At 38.7% G+C, this 18,520-nt stretch overlaps 1 protein-coding gene across 14 annotated transcripts in view; it reads right to left on the bottom strand.

Moving 5' to 3' along the window:
* NRXN3 (neurexin 3) overlaps nt 1–18,520 on the bottom strand; it is a 920,037-nt gene that overhangs the window by 857,807 nt on the left and 43,710 nt on the right. For 13 of the 14 annotated variants that reach the window (XM_039705065.1, XM_039705064.1, XM_039705053.1 and 10 more), the window contains exons 3-4: nt 18,245–18,274; nt 15,933–15,944 (exon numbers count right to left, since the gene is read on the bottom strand). The exons of the other annotated variant lie outside the window; for it this stretch is intronic. In XM_039705065.1, coding sequence (XP_039560999.1) covers nt 15,933–15,944; nt 18,245–18,274 — 42 coding nt within the window. The remainder of the gene's footprint in view (nt 1–15,932; nt 15,945–18,244; nt 18,275–18,520) is intronic. 14 annotated transcript variants of the gene reach the window in all.

Genomic DNA, 18,520 nt, shown 5'->3' with positions numbered 1-18,520 from the left:
CCCAGAATGGCTTACTTTCAATCAAATTCTCAAAAATCCGTGGCTTACACCTTTTCATTTGCTAAAATACTCTATAAGCTGTTGCTGTAGTGCTCATTGCTAAGATGTTCTCTCTTGCTACTGGACCTACAACACCTTTAACCAATTGAACAGTAACCTTTCTACAAAATTTCACTGAGACAACCCCAGGATAATTCCTTCTTCTGTATATTTATGCTCCTTATGTGTTTGGAGATAGCTTTCATGTCTTGTCACTTTCTCAGCATGAAGACCTAGCATACATACAAGGCCTTTGTCTGCTCCCTCTTAATCAAGTCATGCACAATCTTAATCATCAACCCTTTAAAACTACTTAGAATTTGCTTGATATATCTCCACCTTAAAGTATTTAAGGTCCTTAGAAGTTTAGTGTAGGTGCAGTTTATCAGGTCTCTTTACAGATGAATTATCCACCTACTGCTTTATGAAGAATATCATGGCACTTAGGCAACATTTATGCTGCATTCTATCCACGCTGATGATTGCAATTCTTCCCATTCTACTCAAATCTACACATTTCATTAATATGTCATTTCTTAGCTTCTTTATGATCACTAAGAAAAGCACTAGACAGAAATGACAGTAACTTCCAATTTGTCTAGCCTTCTCAGTTCATGAAAATGGTGTTGCATTTTGAATTACTAATTCATTTTAGAAAGCTCATGTTAAAGCCAAATTTTAATTGTGGGGGGTTTTTTTAAGTAGGGCATTTTGTCAAATAACACACTGGAGTCTAAACAATCACTATCTTCTTTTCATCCACTAATTCTGTAACTGAGTCCAAAAGTAATCAAATGTCTTTTATGAGTTTTGTTTATTAAATGCCACTGATAATTGCTCATGGTTCTGTTGCTCCTTATAGTTACAAAGTCATTTTTAATATTGTTTCCATTATTTTGTTAAAGGCTAATAATGTTTTTAAAAAACAGTTTGAAAGTTAATTCATTATTTGGGGAACAACTCAAATTAAGCCACGCACAGAATCTAGTTGTTGAAAAGCTGCTATAGTTTTTGATTCTCCTAAGAGTTTAATATAAAGGACCAGAACAAACACAAGCAGACAACAACTAGAGGTTATATGATGATGATTATGCTACTGTGTACAGTTAAGGCATACACACAATGTACCACAACTTTTAGAAAAATCCAGAAAGGTTTAACAGACTCACAGAACAAAACACTGATGATCCCACTGTCTGTGGGTTTGGCTAATTTTTATGTATCTTGTTATCATCCCATACAGCACAAAGGTATCTCATGGACTTCAGGGTCTCATACACTAGAAATCATAATAGGAAAGGTGTACTTAAATATTTTTCTTTGAAGTAATGCCTGAAAGGTAGCAGGGAAAGAGGTAGAAAGGGGGAAATATGAATTCCCAATGCCTTGTGATAGAACAAGAGGCATTTTCACTTTCCTCTCTCTAAGCAGCCCACCATGCCAACATGTGACAGCAAGAGGTACTAGGAATGGATTAGAGATTCTGACACTCCCTGTCCCATCCCCAGGGTGCCAACTGCCCCTGCTGAAAATTCATATGAACATTTCTCACCATTTCTAGCAGCAGCACCAGCAGAGAGCTCTGCCAGATAGCAGAATAGCCTCCTGCTTGCTTTGGCTCAGACGTCACACCCTGGGAAAACTGGGGATCTACAATCAAACCTCTTTAGGAGTGGATTGAATAACTGGCTCTGCTTACAGCTCTTCACAGCAGAAGAGCCTCCTGCTTCCTTTGGCTCAGACATCACACCCTGGGGAAAACTGGGGATCTACAATCAAACCTCTTTAGGAGTGGATTGAATAACTGGCTCTGCTTACAGCTCTTCATGTGGCATCCCAGCCATCACCAGGTAAACACCAGAACCCAGGGAATCACTGGCCTGTAACTAGAGACTGGCCATGTAATAAATATGCTGTTCAATAAAAAGACAGAATCTTGTAATAAGAGACTCATGAATCAATCTTGTTGTTTCAGTGTTTCCTTCCTTTCTTCAAAGGACTCTCTTAAACAAGTGAAATCTTTATGTACAATGAAGTTTAACTTTGTTGGCGATTATCTCCCCATTTCCTGGCAAGCCAGTGTCTCAAAAGCAGTAGGGACTTTTTCACTAACATCATATGCTTGTGAAAGACTAGGGAAAAGCAACAGAAGCAAATTGTACATTGCCTAAGAATAATACAATTGCTTAGGCCAACTTCTAAATGAGGCTTTGATGTGACTTGCTGTACCCAGTGTGTTCAGCTGAAAGCTTGCTTAGCTCAATAGCTCTGTGCCAACAGGAATCTGAGTCTCTGGGCTCTATTCCCAGCCTTAGTAGTTCACCCTATCTCTGTGGAAAATCAGGTAGCCTCTGTCCTTCACTGTCTTCTGTTAAATGGAAAACACTAAGTGCTCTGAGTGACTACATGGTATCTCCTGCTCACAGGACAGCGTATCTTGTTTCTAGCTCTGCTACCCCATAACTTGCCAAAGTCCAGAGTGCTGCTAACTGTCCCTCCACCTGCTGAAGGTCAAGAGTGATGTGCACTAACCTAACACTAAGCCTGAGCATCAGGGTGGCATCAGTGCCTCAGACCAGGGCACCAGAGGGACCCAACACTGCATAGCAAGTCAAAGTAAGGCAGAATTGGGGTTTGAGTGGTAGAGTTGTGGGACAAAACAAAACAGCTGTACTACAGCTCCAAATCAAGTCACACAGGCAGGGTAACATAAGGAGACACTTTAAAATGTGTTTGGCATAGATGGAAAGATACTGACAGTTATTCTGATAAAAATGTACTTGGAACAAAATAGATTTTTTTAATCATAGCTATCCATCAATACAAACAAGGTAAAGCAAACTGACACACTAAAAATAAAATCAGAATAAAATATACAACAGAAATAGTGATCACCAGATACAGAGAACAGGGGCTTAAGCAATCATCATTATGAAATTCTTGAATGAGAACACCGGAATTATCACGGAAAAGTTATTTATAACTTCTGAAAATTCATATTCTACATGGTCAAATCTCTGGGAACTCACTTTTCCTGTTCCCAAGGTGACCCATGAGCCAAATCAAAGCCAATCAAAGGCAAATCAAAGGCAAAAAATGCATTATAAGAGAATGAATAGTATTAAATGAATTATGTGAAGGCTTAATAAAAAAATATCAGAGCTCTTAAAAAAGCATTCAGCAATCCCCATGCAGTAACTCCACCCAAATTCTTTGTGTGGACTGAACAGGGCACTTTCTCCTCAATTCCACTAATACCCCATCTTGCTGCTGCCTGACTGTCAACTGACAGAAGGGCACAACTGCTCCAACTCAGAACCAGAGTAAAATGAGTAAAGTCAGGATATATCTGATCCTTATCATAAAAGTCATGACAACAAATGGCTCTTTTTTGGTACATGTAACATAGAAGGGTAAACACTATACAGTTATAGCCACTGTTGTGACTGTGGTCCCTAAGAACAGAGTTGAATGATTTGAGTTTATGAGGACAGCGCACACAGTGGTGAAACACAAAGTGAGAGCAGTAGCAAGGGTAGGACAGAAATGTCTCTGCCTGGGTCATGTCTCTGCAGAAGATCTGACACTAAGATGAAATGTGTTAGGTGTCTGTCAGTCACGGCTGCTGCTTGGGGAGCAGCCAGCAGTGACCTCCAAAATCTGGAAACTACTGAGGAGAGCAAGCAGCGGGTTCAGAGGTAAGATACAGCCAGAAGGTGGGAAGCCATCACCACCAAAACTAACTTGTCTGCCTCTGGCTTCAATTACCCTGTGTAGAAATAGCTAACATACTTCCTGTTGCAAAGAGAACATAATTCCTTTGTTTCCTGGAAAGTATGTTCCTTCCAACAGTACAAGCTGCAACTAATTAGTCTCAGGGACAGACAATTTAGTAGGCCCTATATTGACAGGACAGGGAGTAATGGTTTTAAATTAAAGGAGGGTAGATTTAGTTCAGATATAAGGAAGAAGTTTTTCACAATGAGGGTGATGAAACACTGGAAAGGTTGCCCAGAAAGGTGGTGAATGCCTCACCCCTGGAAACATTCAAGGTCGGGTTGAATGAAGCTCTGAGCAACCTGATCTGGTTGAAGATCTCCTGTTTTCCAGCACTATTCGCTTTCCCAACACCACAGCAGAGTTTCTCTCAGCGTCTACAGGCAGTGCTACACAGTAAACCTATGCAAGTGCCAGTCAGGAGATGTGAATAACCAGAGCTAAAGATGAACTCAAGTCTTTGCCTAAGGCTACTGCCCAAAGTCCAGGCAACCATCAGGGGTGACTTGCCAGGCCCTGTGGAAGCACAAGCCAGACTCCAGGCTAATTTGCAGGTAAGGTACAGCAGGACCCAGCCTTCCAAACTGTGTTGCCCCTACAGTCTGGGCATGCCAGTCCCATGGGGCAGTTTCTCCTTTCATCCCAAGAGGGGGCTGGACCCCCTTGTCTACCAGCATTGTGTCTTCCCATTACACAGAGAGAAGTAACAGAGGGACAGAAATTACTCAGAACATCTGAAATTATTTGTGACCACAGTATGGGCCATAAGAATACACATAGAATCCTTTTATTTTGTACTTACTACCCAAAAAGCTAGTACACTTAGAGTAATTAATTTAGTTTCATGCAGCATTAGACAAGAAACTTATCACTACTTCCATTTCACACATGGACAAGCTAAGGTTCACTGTAGGCAATCAGAACAGCCTGAAGCAAAATCAGAGAAACCAAGAACTGAACTGAAGACTGTAAATCTTGTGCCTTAACACTACCTTTCCTTTCTCAGCATGACCTCCTCCCAAGATGAGATGCTACTTTTCCATATTCAAAGGTATTACTTTCCTCCCTAGAGAGACCTGAAGGCTGAGCTGGCTTCTCTTCTTTCTCTTTGCTTAGAGGAAAAAAAAAAAAAAAAAGAAACCACATCCACAAACACACTCCAAAGCCAGTCTTATTTAATCCCAGTGTAATTCCCACTGCTCTTTCTTAATCCTTTCACCTGTGAGATAATTGCCAGTATTCTGGGAAGAATTCAATGCTAATCATAGACTTGCATAAAAACAGACAAAGAACCAGATAAAACAGTCTAAAGGAAATCAGAAGGCCTGATTTAACCATGCACACACATATCCATTCCAGACACCCTGCTGAACTAGCCTCTTTCACAACAGATGAAAGGTCTGCTAATGGGCCTGGAGGAAAAGGCCATAAGAAGCTATGACAGTAAATAGAGGCTTTAGTCTTCTACTGCATTGTGGAATGAGACATCACAAAAATTAAATACCAAAATAAGTTACCAGTATTAATATCTAGTTGCCCAATACTCAGCAAAAAATCTGTAGGGATATCTTTCCATCTTATTCTGTCCGGAAGACCAGTATTCACAGCAGATTCCTCTTCCACCACTTTACCTGGGACTCCCAGATAAGAGTACGTATGTTTCTACTACTCTTTGTTCTGCTTCCCTTCCCTCTTTCCACTGTTGATGCAGTTCTTCTTCGCTGAAAAAACATTTCCACTCCTTGAACAATTTAAGTGCCTCAGTTCTTCTCCACTTGCCCTTAAATTTCTTGCCTTCAAAGAGAAACCCACATTGTCTCTGTGTGCTCATATGTACTTTCCCAACAAAATCCTTACACAGCACACTCAGGGCACCTCTGCGTTAGGATAAGTTATTTCTTTCTGTAGAATTTTTTTACAGAGAATATGTGTCATTTCCCTTTGTAAAATACGATTGCTATTTCTGTGGTCATGTACATGTTTATCAACAGATAAATAGATTTTAATCTTTTTAGAGTATTGCTTTAGCAAGTGGAATCTAATTGGTAGAGTCCTTGGTATAGGAGGCAAGTTGTTTGGTGGTTTATAAAATAGATTGCGCTGGTGCTTAGAGAAACAGGAATGGACAAGAGAACTCTGGCATTTATTGCCTGTTCTCCTCCAGCTCTCTCCATCTCTCTGTGCTTCTGCTCATTCAACTGTAAAACAAGGAAAACAAATAATTAACCTTCTTGCTGGACGGATGTGAAGCTGAATGATAATGCTCTGTACTCGCTGTGTATTGTTTTCAGGACACGCTCTCAGTGTCAATGCAGCAGCTCCTTATGCAGTGGTGAAGGGCTTTTGTCCCCACTCCATTGGTGCAGAGGCACAAAGGCCCCAAAAATTCACAGGCAAAGTCAGCTGCAGAGCCAGGAACACAGCTCTCACTTCTGAGGCCTCTTCACTAAGCATGACGCTGTGCAGGAATGTACTCCAAGTATTTATAAGACACTTAGAAGTTTGGGAGGTTGGTGAATTGTCAACCTGTTACATGTGCTCTGCTGATGACAATCAGCACACACACAAAAAATATTTTTTCATGAGATTCACAGATAGATATGGCTGGAAATAGCACAAGGGGATACAAGCAATCACTCATAAGAGTGGAGGCCATAATTCAGTATCTCTTAAAATGAACTGCTGAGAAATGGCCAACTGAAAATCCCAGCAAACAGAGCTGTAACAAGCTTAAGGCCAGAAGGAAGGGAATCAGTATTTATCCATTGAGCTCATCAATATGAAAACTTGTAAAGAGGTTTCAAGCTCCAAAAACAGTGAGATTGGAGGAGAGTCAAAGACAAAATGATTTCTGAAATAAATTTATTTTCAGTTATTTTTGGAAGACAAAAAGGGGGGACATTGGTACATTGGAAAGCTGACAAAAATCATTATTCTCTATAAATTGCTTTGACATTGTATATGCAGTGACCTTCACAGCACTACCAGTTTAATGGCATTTACTTCAGCAGTAGCTGATTTCACTATTAAACAGGGATGCATAGCACAAGATTACACAACTAAATCACTCTTGTAAATATTTAATATCATTGCCTTTCTTTTTTTTTCCCTTTTAACAAATCACTTCGAAAAGCAGAGCACACAGTAGAAAATGCATTTATTTATTCTATCCTGGAAAAAGCTTAGTGCTCATGCATTTTATCTATCTAGTTCTCCAAATGACTTTGACACTTGAAAGCCCTTGTGATCAAAACAGTCTGAAGGAAGGCAATTTTGCAACCATTTAAGAACTGATTTCATGCACTGATCAACATTTACAAAACTTGCCTGATGGAATAGCACAAAGTTTAACCCAGCAGATTGATAGCAAACACCTGAAGGAGAAAATTAGTAAGAAAACTGCACTGGGTTAAATAAAAGTACCTTAAAAGACAAAAAGAAAGAAAATCAGAGATTCTCTCTCCACTCTTGTCTTCCCCAACACAAAAAAAAAAAAAAAAAGAAAAAGAAAAAAAAAGGCATTTGGGAAATCAAAGGGAACTCTCATACTCCTGCCTGATAACACAATAAGTGCATCCACCACATAATATTTTCATTCCATTATGGATGTCCAGTGCAGCATAACAGGAAATGAAGTGTCCACAGATTTCTCTTAAAATACGTCTGTTTTAAAGATGGAGTCAATAGAGAGAACAAATAAAGGACAAGAAGGTAGCAAAGAAAAATTACTAATGTGTGTCTGTAGTATCATATCTTAATATAAAATTGACTGATAAATTGAAATGCTCAGCCTGGAGCTGAGTACTTTAAGTATAGCAAGTAATTCTTAAAGAGAGCCTTAAAATCTGAACATTTTGATTTTTCTAACTTTAGGCAAAGATTTTTTTCCACAATATGGCATACATGGTTTGTCACAGTGTGGCAAAATGATATTCTGTTCAAACTGCCAATGATCAGTTGCATAAAGCATGCTTTATAACAGTATTTCATACGACAAGTAACAAAAGTTATGCTTCTTTTCAGAAGATTAACAATGGGGGAAAGAAAAATTAATGGATATTTAGGAACTGAAAAAATTCTGGGGAAAAAAATTTGGTAAACTGAAAGATAAAAAACACATGTAGAATGCAGCTTGCACACATGCCTACAGATTTCTCTGAGACTGTCTACAGAGTAAGACTATGCAAAATAAATATGAAAATGGTCAGATAAATGCGTTATTTGGATGATGGAGTTGGCAGTCCTGCAAGGCACTGGTGCCTGAGAGGTGTGTGCCCTTCATCAGAGCTGGGGAATGCAAATGCACAGCGATGCCAGGGCTGCCCTGGGTTTTACAAAAGCTTGCAACACCTTGAACGCAGAGCTAAACGAGAGCCTGTAATCCCTGCGCTGCGATGCAGCAATGTGCTCTCCCCTCACAGGACAAGCCAACAGCCATGCAAGATCCTTTTATCAACATTCACAGGGTTGGAAAATAACTGTTCACAGTTTGCTTCCCAACGTTAGCGAGTGAAACAAGAATTGCTCAGAGAACAGGCAGCTGAATACACATGTAAAAGACAAAGGTTCTTCAGTGATATTTATTCTAGCCAAGTTTTAATATTTCAAGGCTTATAGCAACTAACTCTTTACATAATCAAATGTAATTATCTGATCCCAGCTGGTGATCAGAACATTCATCACCAACCTGGTCATTATTAATATACCAGTAATTAGGGGAATAAAGGTGTATGCTTCATAACGCTGGCTTAATACAATTCACTATACCTAATAAGACCCCAGGCCCCTTTAAAATACAATTATTTTAACATATTTTACCTTTTGTTACTACTACTAACAATGAGAAACTCCAAAGATATAGTATTTTACAGCAAATGCTTAATTTTTTTAAGTCTTTAATAAAAAGAATTTGGTCAAAAAAAAGGAATCATGTGTTGTTTTAGAAATAATCTGACTCATAAGCAGTTCCCAAATCACACTGATTGATATGAGAGAAAAACTCGATTAAAATGCATGCAATTGACAGAATCAAATCGTAAACACTTACCTACAAATATTACATACCATCTTCTCGCTCTACTGTAGGAGAGGAGGTGATTTCTCAGGCACCACTGTGTGGTACTGCTTGGCAAATGCTACTGACTTTTTAATGGTGACAACTGTGTACACAAACCCTAAAAGTACCAGTTCTGTTTAAAGCCTTTCCCCACAAAGCAATGCTGGTAAAAAAACATTTCTATCAAATGCTTTGCAGTGTTTAACAAGAGAACTAAGGCCATAATTTAATGAAAATTATCCAGAATCCCTCAGGTTAGTGTTGGAACAGTTTTAGAGTCAGATTCCTCCCTGCACTATTTCTTTTCCATTAGTGCATTTCCTCTGCTTCAGTATCAGGTATACCACAATAAAATGCTTCCAGAACAGTGAAGAATATGGCTGTTAGTATCATTGCATCAAACCTCTCAGTATAATAAGCTCATCTAGTATGAGACCAATATCTCACATGAAATCTTCTATAACAGACTCTGGGGACTTTATCCCTGCAGGTACACAACACAATCCCAAGTGCAAAACACCATTAATTTCTATAGGGTTCTCCAGCTGTTTGGGGAATGCAGTAGACTCAGCACAGCAACTTGCAGGGTAGGTTATCAGGAACCAAAATTTCAAAGCAAAAAGGCTTTCAAAACAAATGTATATGCCACAACCTGTGATGGCTGGGTTCACACCTGATTCCTTGCTCTCTGCAGTGGTATTTTCTATTATCTTCCTTTATTTCATAGCCTATCAGCACTGATTTCTGTATGTGCACTCCAAACTATCAAGGCTCTTGAAGCAAATGAGGAAATGAAAACCAGCATGAGAAGGAGCTCTAGCTCCATGAAAAGATGAGTACAGCCAAATAAATGAAGAGTTCTGCATGTCACAGGAAGATATGCTTTGCCAAGATCAGAATCAAAACCCACAATACTGATGTAAGGAAAATCACACACCATTAGGCATGAATTAATAACTGACACACATGACCTTCTTCACAGTAATAGCTCTACAACCATTTGCATGGCATGTTATTCCCTGATCTCTAGTCAAAATATTTACCAGCTGGTAAAGCACAGCAAATAAGACTACTGTTTGTAAGCTCTTATTTTTCATGTACAAGATCCAGCTTACACAGCACATATTTTCTAAACTGTTCAATACCTTAACGTTATCTCTCTAGTCCACAGAAGGCCACAAGGAGCCTTAAAACAGGAAACTCCCCTCTTTCACAGGGTTACCTATTTTTGCAACTGTCTGATGTGTGTGACAGGGCCTATTTCAGTTCCTGATGGCATTATCATCACTTTGCTGCATTACCATAAAGCCCAGAAAATAAGCTATTACCCACCACACTCCTCCCAAACGTTATCACAGACAATCATGCACTCACAAAACAGCATTAACTGTGAGAATTAGAGTCCATTTAAACTGCAGCTGTTCCTTCATTCCTAAATAGGTTCTTAGATCAAAACTTCTCCCTGACTGGTCTCAATACTGAATGTCCATTTAAACTGGAAGAAAAAGATCACTTAAAAAAATTTTATGTTTTACAGGTAACATTCCTTCCCTGTAATATGACAAGCAGGTAAGTAACATTAAAATGAAGAATTTTTCAAAAAATACAGTGGATATTTTAGTTTTCAGATTTGTGAGTTGAAATTTTTCCTTCAAATAGTCTCTGGCGAAAGAAATGAACCTGCAATTTTCATTTTCTATTTCTAGTTTCTCTTATTTTCAGAATCAATCTCAAGCTTCAATTATTTAAGGGGAAAATGTTCAATTTATTTTTAACAACAATACTAACTCTGTATCTGCTGTTAAATGCAAAACTTAGATCCTAGATTTAATATACATGCCAGTGTTCTTTTCAGCTAAAAACCCTTGCCCTAGAAAGGCCCAAACCACCACAACCCTATATTCTGCTATTATCAAAAAACCCCACAGATTATTATGTTCCACTTTCCATTCCATTTCTTTGTCTCTTTGTTACCATCCATTGGAAAGGCTTCAATCTACAGAGGAAAAACACTTTCAAATCTAAACTGAAAAACCTAAATGTCAGGAAAATGCACAATGTCTCTTTAAGAGTCAACAGTAAATTAACTTGCCCATAACAGTGCAATAATTAGCAGTTAGTAGCTTATTAAATGGATGGCAAAGGCCAAGCTGCCATCTGGGATCTCCAGTTTCTTGTGATTGTTATTATGTCAAGATGTGCAACTTGCATTAGCTTTCATGTCACTGTGCTTGCCCTTACTTTACATGGAAATTTTAATGAAAAATACAGCACTTTAAAAATCAGACATCCATCAAAAGTGCTATTAGGCTGCCTTTTACAAAGCACGTGGCCTGTTTTGCTACCTCTGCATCTCTACATACCACTGAATGCCTCAAATTAAAAAACAGGGTGGTGAGGGAGGGGGGGTGGGGAGGAAAGTCTTTCAATTATATCAATTAAATACTCTCCCTGGGTAGAGAGAAACCTGAGCTTCATTGAAAACAGAAGACTACAATACAGCCTAAGACAGCAATATTTTAGCTCCTGTTTACAAACAACACAATCACAATGCCTTTAACTCTCACAGGAATCATTCTTCTTAATAAAAATGAAAGCCAGCAAAGAATCAGCTGCTTATTCACACATCATAAAGACAGTTTTAAAACAAGGCAGAAAGAAAACATGTAAGAAAAAAATTAATTACCTATAAACTACAAAATACTTAAAGCATGATTTAATATCTTATGCATACACAATATTTGTAAACTCACATGCTCATAAGCACAAAAATAATTTACCAGAACGGTCCTATTAGGTTTGTGTTCATCAATGAATTACTAAGAGGTATAAAAAGAATAAGACATCTATTCCTTTGCACCATTTCCCAAAGTTTAGAAATGTCATCACCACAGATGACACAAGAACCACAGAAATATAATGAAATCAGACGAATGTCTCACAGAAATGCCACCCAATACCTTACATTTGAAATCATCAACTACCAATCACCTCTAATTAGACTTCAACAAATTACATTAAAATATTTCTTTTTTCCCTAAAGAAAATATTAAACCAGCAGCAAAAGTTCACTTTTTAAAAAAAATTCCAGAAGAATAACATCTTCATGCAAGGAGCTTTGATTCTATTCACAAGGCTTTGCATATTTGGTATTTGTTAATCATAAAATAAAATGCTTGATTTTTTTAAGTAGTCATTAAATTAGAATTGAAAGTCACCATCCTTATAATAATGTAGGATTTTTTTCCTCACCAAACAAACCCACTACCACACATATTTTAGAGTATTTTCATTAATTCTTTTAATTACAGAAACCAAAATCATACAATATTCACATTTAAAATCCAAATATTAAGATACTTTACAGGGCAAAGCAGAGCTTAAAAACCACTGCTAAGGCTGGCAAGACAAATGTAGTGTTGCTTTTCGCCTTGTATAATTAGACATTTAGAGAGCACTAATAATTGAGTTTGTTACTGATGTTTCACTTCAACATTTGCATAAACTCTTGGCAATTCAGTTGGACTTATTCACACATAACTATAGAACCATTTAGACTGGAAAAGACATTTAAGGTCATCAAGTCCAACCCCCAGCACTGCCAAGTCTTCTCTGCACCTCAACACCTCAATGTCTTTCTTGTAATGAGGAGCCCAGAACCGGACACAGCACCCAAAGTGCAGCCTCACCAAGTACAGGGGATGATGCTGCCCTGGCCCTGCTACACTATTTCTGAAGCAAGCCAATACAAATCCTAATGGCATAACTGGTGAAAAAGAAACTGAAAATATTTTCCTAATCAGGAACGTCCAGTCATTTCCTTCTATTCAAGCCCACAAACGGTATTTCATTTTTCCTCTGCCATTACCTTCAGGTCAATATTATTGAACACCTCAATGAAATAAGAACCTCATTCTTTGAGAGCAATGCTAAGCCTTCCAAGACTTAAAAGACCTACTTCAGTTAAGAGCAGGTAGGACCAATGATTTTTGCAATGCTGGCCATTAAACAGCGAAATTGGCAGCAGCCTTTGGTCCACACAAGATGCATTTTTAAAGATCCCACTCTTTCACTTCTCTCTGACAATTAAGAAAAAACCTACTTCATACTGAAAATGAGAAGGCAGCTGTGTAGTTCACACTGAGCACAACTACTGATGGAAGGAAGGAGCCACATGCCTTGGAGAAGAACCAGCATTCTGCAGACTGCAGAGATGCTACAGGGTGTCCCATGCACACCCAGAAATCAGCCTCACTGTTGTTCTTTGTGTCAGACAGGGCATCTTCAGTTCTTTGTGTTCCTGGCCCACTGGAGTCAATGTGAATTTTGCTATTACCTTCAAGAAGACAAAATAATTAATTCACTGAAGGTAACAGATTCCCCACCAAGAATACAGACAATTTTCATAGGGGACATGAGCCTCAGATCCAAACCAAGAGTGATGGTAAAACAAAGCCCACATGGTGGAAGGTAACAAAATAGCAAATTATAATGTCTTTAACAATGACTTTCAAGAGAACAAATTATATGGAAGAAGGTGATAACACATTAACTCCAGTAGCAAATTAAAGCTGGATATTTATTTATTATGGAATTTATTGCTTTGATATCATTTACTTTTGGGGAAGCATTAGGGAAATAAACTTAATATAATTGTTCCTTAATTGCCAGTATCTCTCCAGAAGAGAATTCGTATTCACTAGTTCTTGCCAAACTAAAAAGAAGTCCTTGCTCATCATATACATACCTCACTTCCATGACTAGTTCCATACCTCAAATAAAAACTCAATGCATTTAACCTGAAACCTCATTTCAGGTTAAAATGCAAGTGATATCCAGGTGCTTGTCTGTATCTCAACTACTCCAGCCATTACCCCAGAACACCTACACTTCATCTTCTTCAATTTTCCAGGAAATTGTAAAAAAAAAAAAAATTGAAATCTCCTGAACAGTTTAAAAAGGATAGACGCAGAGAAAGCCTATTTACTGCAGTGGAAACAACTAATCAAACACTTGCTTTAAATGATGAATGCAAGGTCACAGACCACTACATGCTGTGAAGTTCTATGAAATCAAATAGATCATATCCAAAATTAAATCAAATACATCATATCTTTTGGCTACATACATGACAGGAGACAGAGTGGTTGCCAGTTTCTACTAAAAACTACAAGAATGCCAAAAAATATGAACCTTCCATGCAAGCACTAAAGGCATCTGGTACCACTTTCTCTGTGAGCTGAAGGCCATGTGTGGGTTCAAAATCACAGCTTGAGCCCTCTGAAAGCAATGCCATTTTTCACACAGACTGATGGTTCTCTGACAAAGTCACTTGCTATAACTACAGTTAAAACTACACATAGCTGGGAAGTGAAATTATATTGTCACTCAATGACACAATAAATTAAGTTTCAGTACCAATGAATTAATTGTGGATTATATCTTATAATCCTCATGCCTACCAGCTCAGTTAGGAGATTTGCCTGGGAGAAGACTTTCAGCTTAGTCCTACACAGGCTGGCCTGAAGCATAAATGCCACCTAAGAAAAGAATATGAACTAACATCACACAAGACTTGCCCTGATTTACACGAACCCTTAAACCACACTAAACCATATATCAGCTAACTGAATTATTGGCAGCTGTGTTGAGGCACAGTAACATTTTATATGGTCTGCTTAGAACTTCAGGTTCTCTTTTTTTTTTTTACAGTGCATATATGTGATTATTATGTTCTGATGTTCACTCTGAGTACAGCTTAGCTATTACCCTCCATCACCCAAATTTGAAGAGAATAGACAAATTATGAAATTAGTTATTGGAATATTTTTCCAACCTCAAAATAGAAGAAATAATATTGATTACATAATGTACGCCATCACAGAGAATTCAACAATACCATATTGTTAGAAGAAAGCTGGGCATCAGAAAAAGGAATCATATAAATTAAGGTACTTAATATGGCTTTGTGCTTCCCAGAATTCAGATATTACAGTTGTAATAATTATTGAGCAGAGACTACTTGTGCCTCAAAGGAAAGTTATTATGAACAAATCCTTTGAGCTCATATCCCTTCCAAATTCATAGCTGCACAACTAGTCATTTCTTTCCCCAGTGTCTTACTGGCATGGACAAAAGCAACATCATCCAACATGTTCAAATCATGCTAATAAGTATATCAGATTTTTCAGCAGTGTATTCATTGGAACAGAGTAAGCCTCAGCATAACAAAACCTTTTAAGCTTTCTTATTGGAAAATAGGATCAAACCAAAAATTTTTCTCAAGCCATGTTTATAACTTAACAATCAATCTTCACTTTTCCTTCCAGTCCAACTGAAGACCCATAGCAAGTTTGCAGCATTTGGCCTTTTTGGGAGTTTTGATAAGGGATGGATGACTGTCCTCAGCATGCTTAAGATAGGTGTGAACTGCTGAAGAGCAAGTTGGAGCCCCAGAGCAGACTAGCATGCCCTGTGCTTTACTGGGCTGCAAAGGAAATGGACCTCTCTGTTTAGCAGTGCTGATTACTTCTGCTTCCTCTGCAGCTTCTTTGCAACTCAATTTCTCTTTGAAAAACACCTTCACACTAACAGGAATGATGGGAAGCAGAGCCAGGGGAAGAAACAATAGCTAAAAAAACCTCCATTGTTGAAGGGTAGTAGACAAGCCCAGGTTCTGCTGCCACCAATACCAGTAGAAAAACAACAAGCAGCAGCAACACTGTAGAGCAAGTGTCAGCAGCATGAGCTCACTGGCCTATGGCTCTGTCCTTGACTGAACTGACAAACACTTTGCACCCCAGCATCACCAGCTACAGGTGGCCTGACACTGCACAGCCCACACTGAGTGTGAACAGGGAGAAAATAAAATCTCTTAGGAAGGCATCAAAGCATTCATCTTAATAAATATTTCCTCCATAACTCAATACAAAAGACAGTTAAGAGACTTTTAAAAATAAAAGCATTAAGTTCCAATATGAAACACATTCATAAAAATACACTTTGTCCATCAACAAACATTTTACAAGCAATGAAGTCTTAGAAAGAATGTGATCTCTACCTTTACTTCTACCTACAGACAGGAAGGTGTGCATCCAGTTAAGAGGAGGAACAAGAGAGGTGTCCACCATGGAGGAGGCAAAAGAGAAGAGAAGGAGGAAGCATAAGAAACCAGAAAAATACATTACCAGCCATACTTAGAAAAACAAGGAAATGAGTATATTTATCTAGCAGCCAAACCCAAAAAAACAAAATGTCAGGGGAAAAACAAGAGACACACCACAACTAAAGCACAAAGCAAAGCTTAAACCACTGACAGTACAATCAGCAGCTGCCTGGTTAAGCTTTAATTTGATTTTCTACTGAGAAATGCAAACTGCTCATGCAATACCACGCCAGTGATACGCCTCAATCCACGTCAAATTCAAAACAGCAAAGGCAACAACAGACTAGGACAGGAAAAAAATAAATCTTATGGTAATATATTTGCTAAACACATCTCACCTACCAGAGCTAATATATTTGTATATAATGTTGACATTGCATATTTACTCACACATATATATTTACATATTTTATATCCATCATATTTTTATAGACAGTAAATATTTATCAAAACGCAATATCTGTGAGTTTGTTGGCAAGAAAAGAGAAGCCTCTGTTCCCTGATGTGTTATAGATAAACAAGGGTGGCTCAAGTTGCCAGAAGCGAATAGTTTTCACATTTTTTGCCAGACAAGGGAGTATAGAAAGTGCTGATGACTGGCCTGAATAGGTCATGCAAGTCTTCATGAGCCAGCTGGGTTGCAACTTGCAATTTAAATGTCCAAGTGCAACTGTTTACATAATCCAGTGCTAAATCACAGACTACTACAAATGTTCAGTGTTTTTGAGAATCAAAGTGGCCATCAATTGTTCTGATCACTTTCCAACATGCCTTCCTTTGCCAAAACAGCTTGCCATACTCAATTGCATCCTGAGCAACTAGGACACGCTGAAGGGACCTGTCTGCTGGATGATCCTTCAATAAGCACAACCTCCGAGCCATGAGCCCAGTTGAACAGTAAGTGGGCACACAGAAGGAGCTCAACACTTTCTGGAGTTTAGTCAGATGCTCCAGATGCCAAACACCGTGGTCTTGACATACATCTATAAAGAGCCCTACCACACAGGGATGTTATGCAGTATAGAAACGGATCAGTAAGCCCCCCCTACTTCACTTCTGGTTGTTACCTAACCTTTCCTGACCTCAGAGCAGGCATCCATCTTGAAGAATAGAATAAAAACTGATTATGTCTTAAGTCTTTCTACATTTCACTGAGGTACATAGAAATTATATCTGTTTTACTCAAGCACCTAATTAATCTTTAGTGCACAGTGCCACTGTAGGCTATCTTATTCCTTGGACTGTCTATCCTCAGATACATGCTTACTTAATGCCAAAAAAGCTTTCGCATACATCTAGTCTAGGAAAGCCACATCAGAGACAAAACTTAGATTTTCTTCCCATGGGCCAAACACTTGGTCTGGTCTTCCTAGTGTACCACTTGCACACACCTTGCATTAAGTCCTAAGTCATTTCACTCCTGCATTCACAAGACTAGAAGGCATCAGGAGTGCTGCTAACTCATGTGCACCTGTGTCAGTAAGACACTGGCTCTGGCAAAGGCAAACAGAACCACAATTCTCCTCGCTTTTCCTGTTCTCACCAGCTTCTTATTCCACACCCTCACAGTGCAAAATGGGACTAATTATCCCATCCTATCATAGAGAATAGATCTGTACCTCTGTGCAGACTGAAATATTAAAATGGGATCTCAGATCTGGGCCTAGATCCCATTTGTAGCTCAGTATGGGGTTAGCCCTGTTGTTTTTCTCAACCATTTTGCTCTGTATTTGAGTATTTTAAATTGCAGACACAGGACTTACAGGCCATTATATGCAAATTTCCTCAGGATTCATAATGAGTTAGGATCATGCCACAAGGGTTATTAACATAATTTTCGTAATAATTGTTCTCTTAAAATAAAGACCAACATTGAGGTCTACATTTAGTAAGCAGAAGTGGGAGTCATTACAGCTGGCACAAGAAGAAAGAAATGGCAAGACAAAGTAGTTAGTGGGCTGCGTGGAAGAGGGATGCATACCTTTGTACTTTCCATGGAACAATTTCATGCTCCCTCCTGGGCCACTGAGTCCCAGGCTGACAAGAAGCCTTGGCTCATGGGACACAGAGGCAAAAATGCAAATGGCTTGGCTGGCACTCTGTAAGCTTAGCTGATTATGTTAGGCAAAGCCCAGCCCAGAAATAGAGCAGGGACAAATCTCCTTCATGATCAGTGACAGAAACAAAGAAAAAGTGGAAGGACTTACCTTGTTCACTCATCATCAGGTGTGAGAGGCCTGAGAGAGAGACAGAGAGAGGAAGTAAGAGAAAAAGAACAAAACTGGAAAAGAAGCAGTAATATCCATGCACACTGGTCACAGTCCAATACCTGTCAGGACTGGAGCTCACATACTTGAACTAGACCAAGTATGGTTGCAGCACACAGGGCACAAACATTTGCAAGCACTGCTTCCCACACTGAGCAGGAAAGCATCTGTCACTGGTAGAAAAAAACCTGCTGCTCACTGCAGAATTCTGTCTGA

Source organism: Passer montanus, unplaced genomic scaffold, assembly GCF_014805655.1.
Source record: "Passer montanus isolate IOZ18808 unplaced genomic scaffold, ASM1480565v1 scaffold18, whole genome shotgun sequence".
In the NCBI taxonomy this organism is placed as follows: Eukaryota; Metazoa; Chordata; class Aves; order Passeriformes; family Passeridae; genus Passer; species Passer montanus.
The sequence above is the reverse complement of the archived record's forward strand: the minus strand, read 5'-3'. Positions and strand labels throughout refer to the sequence as shown.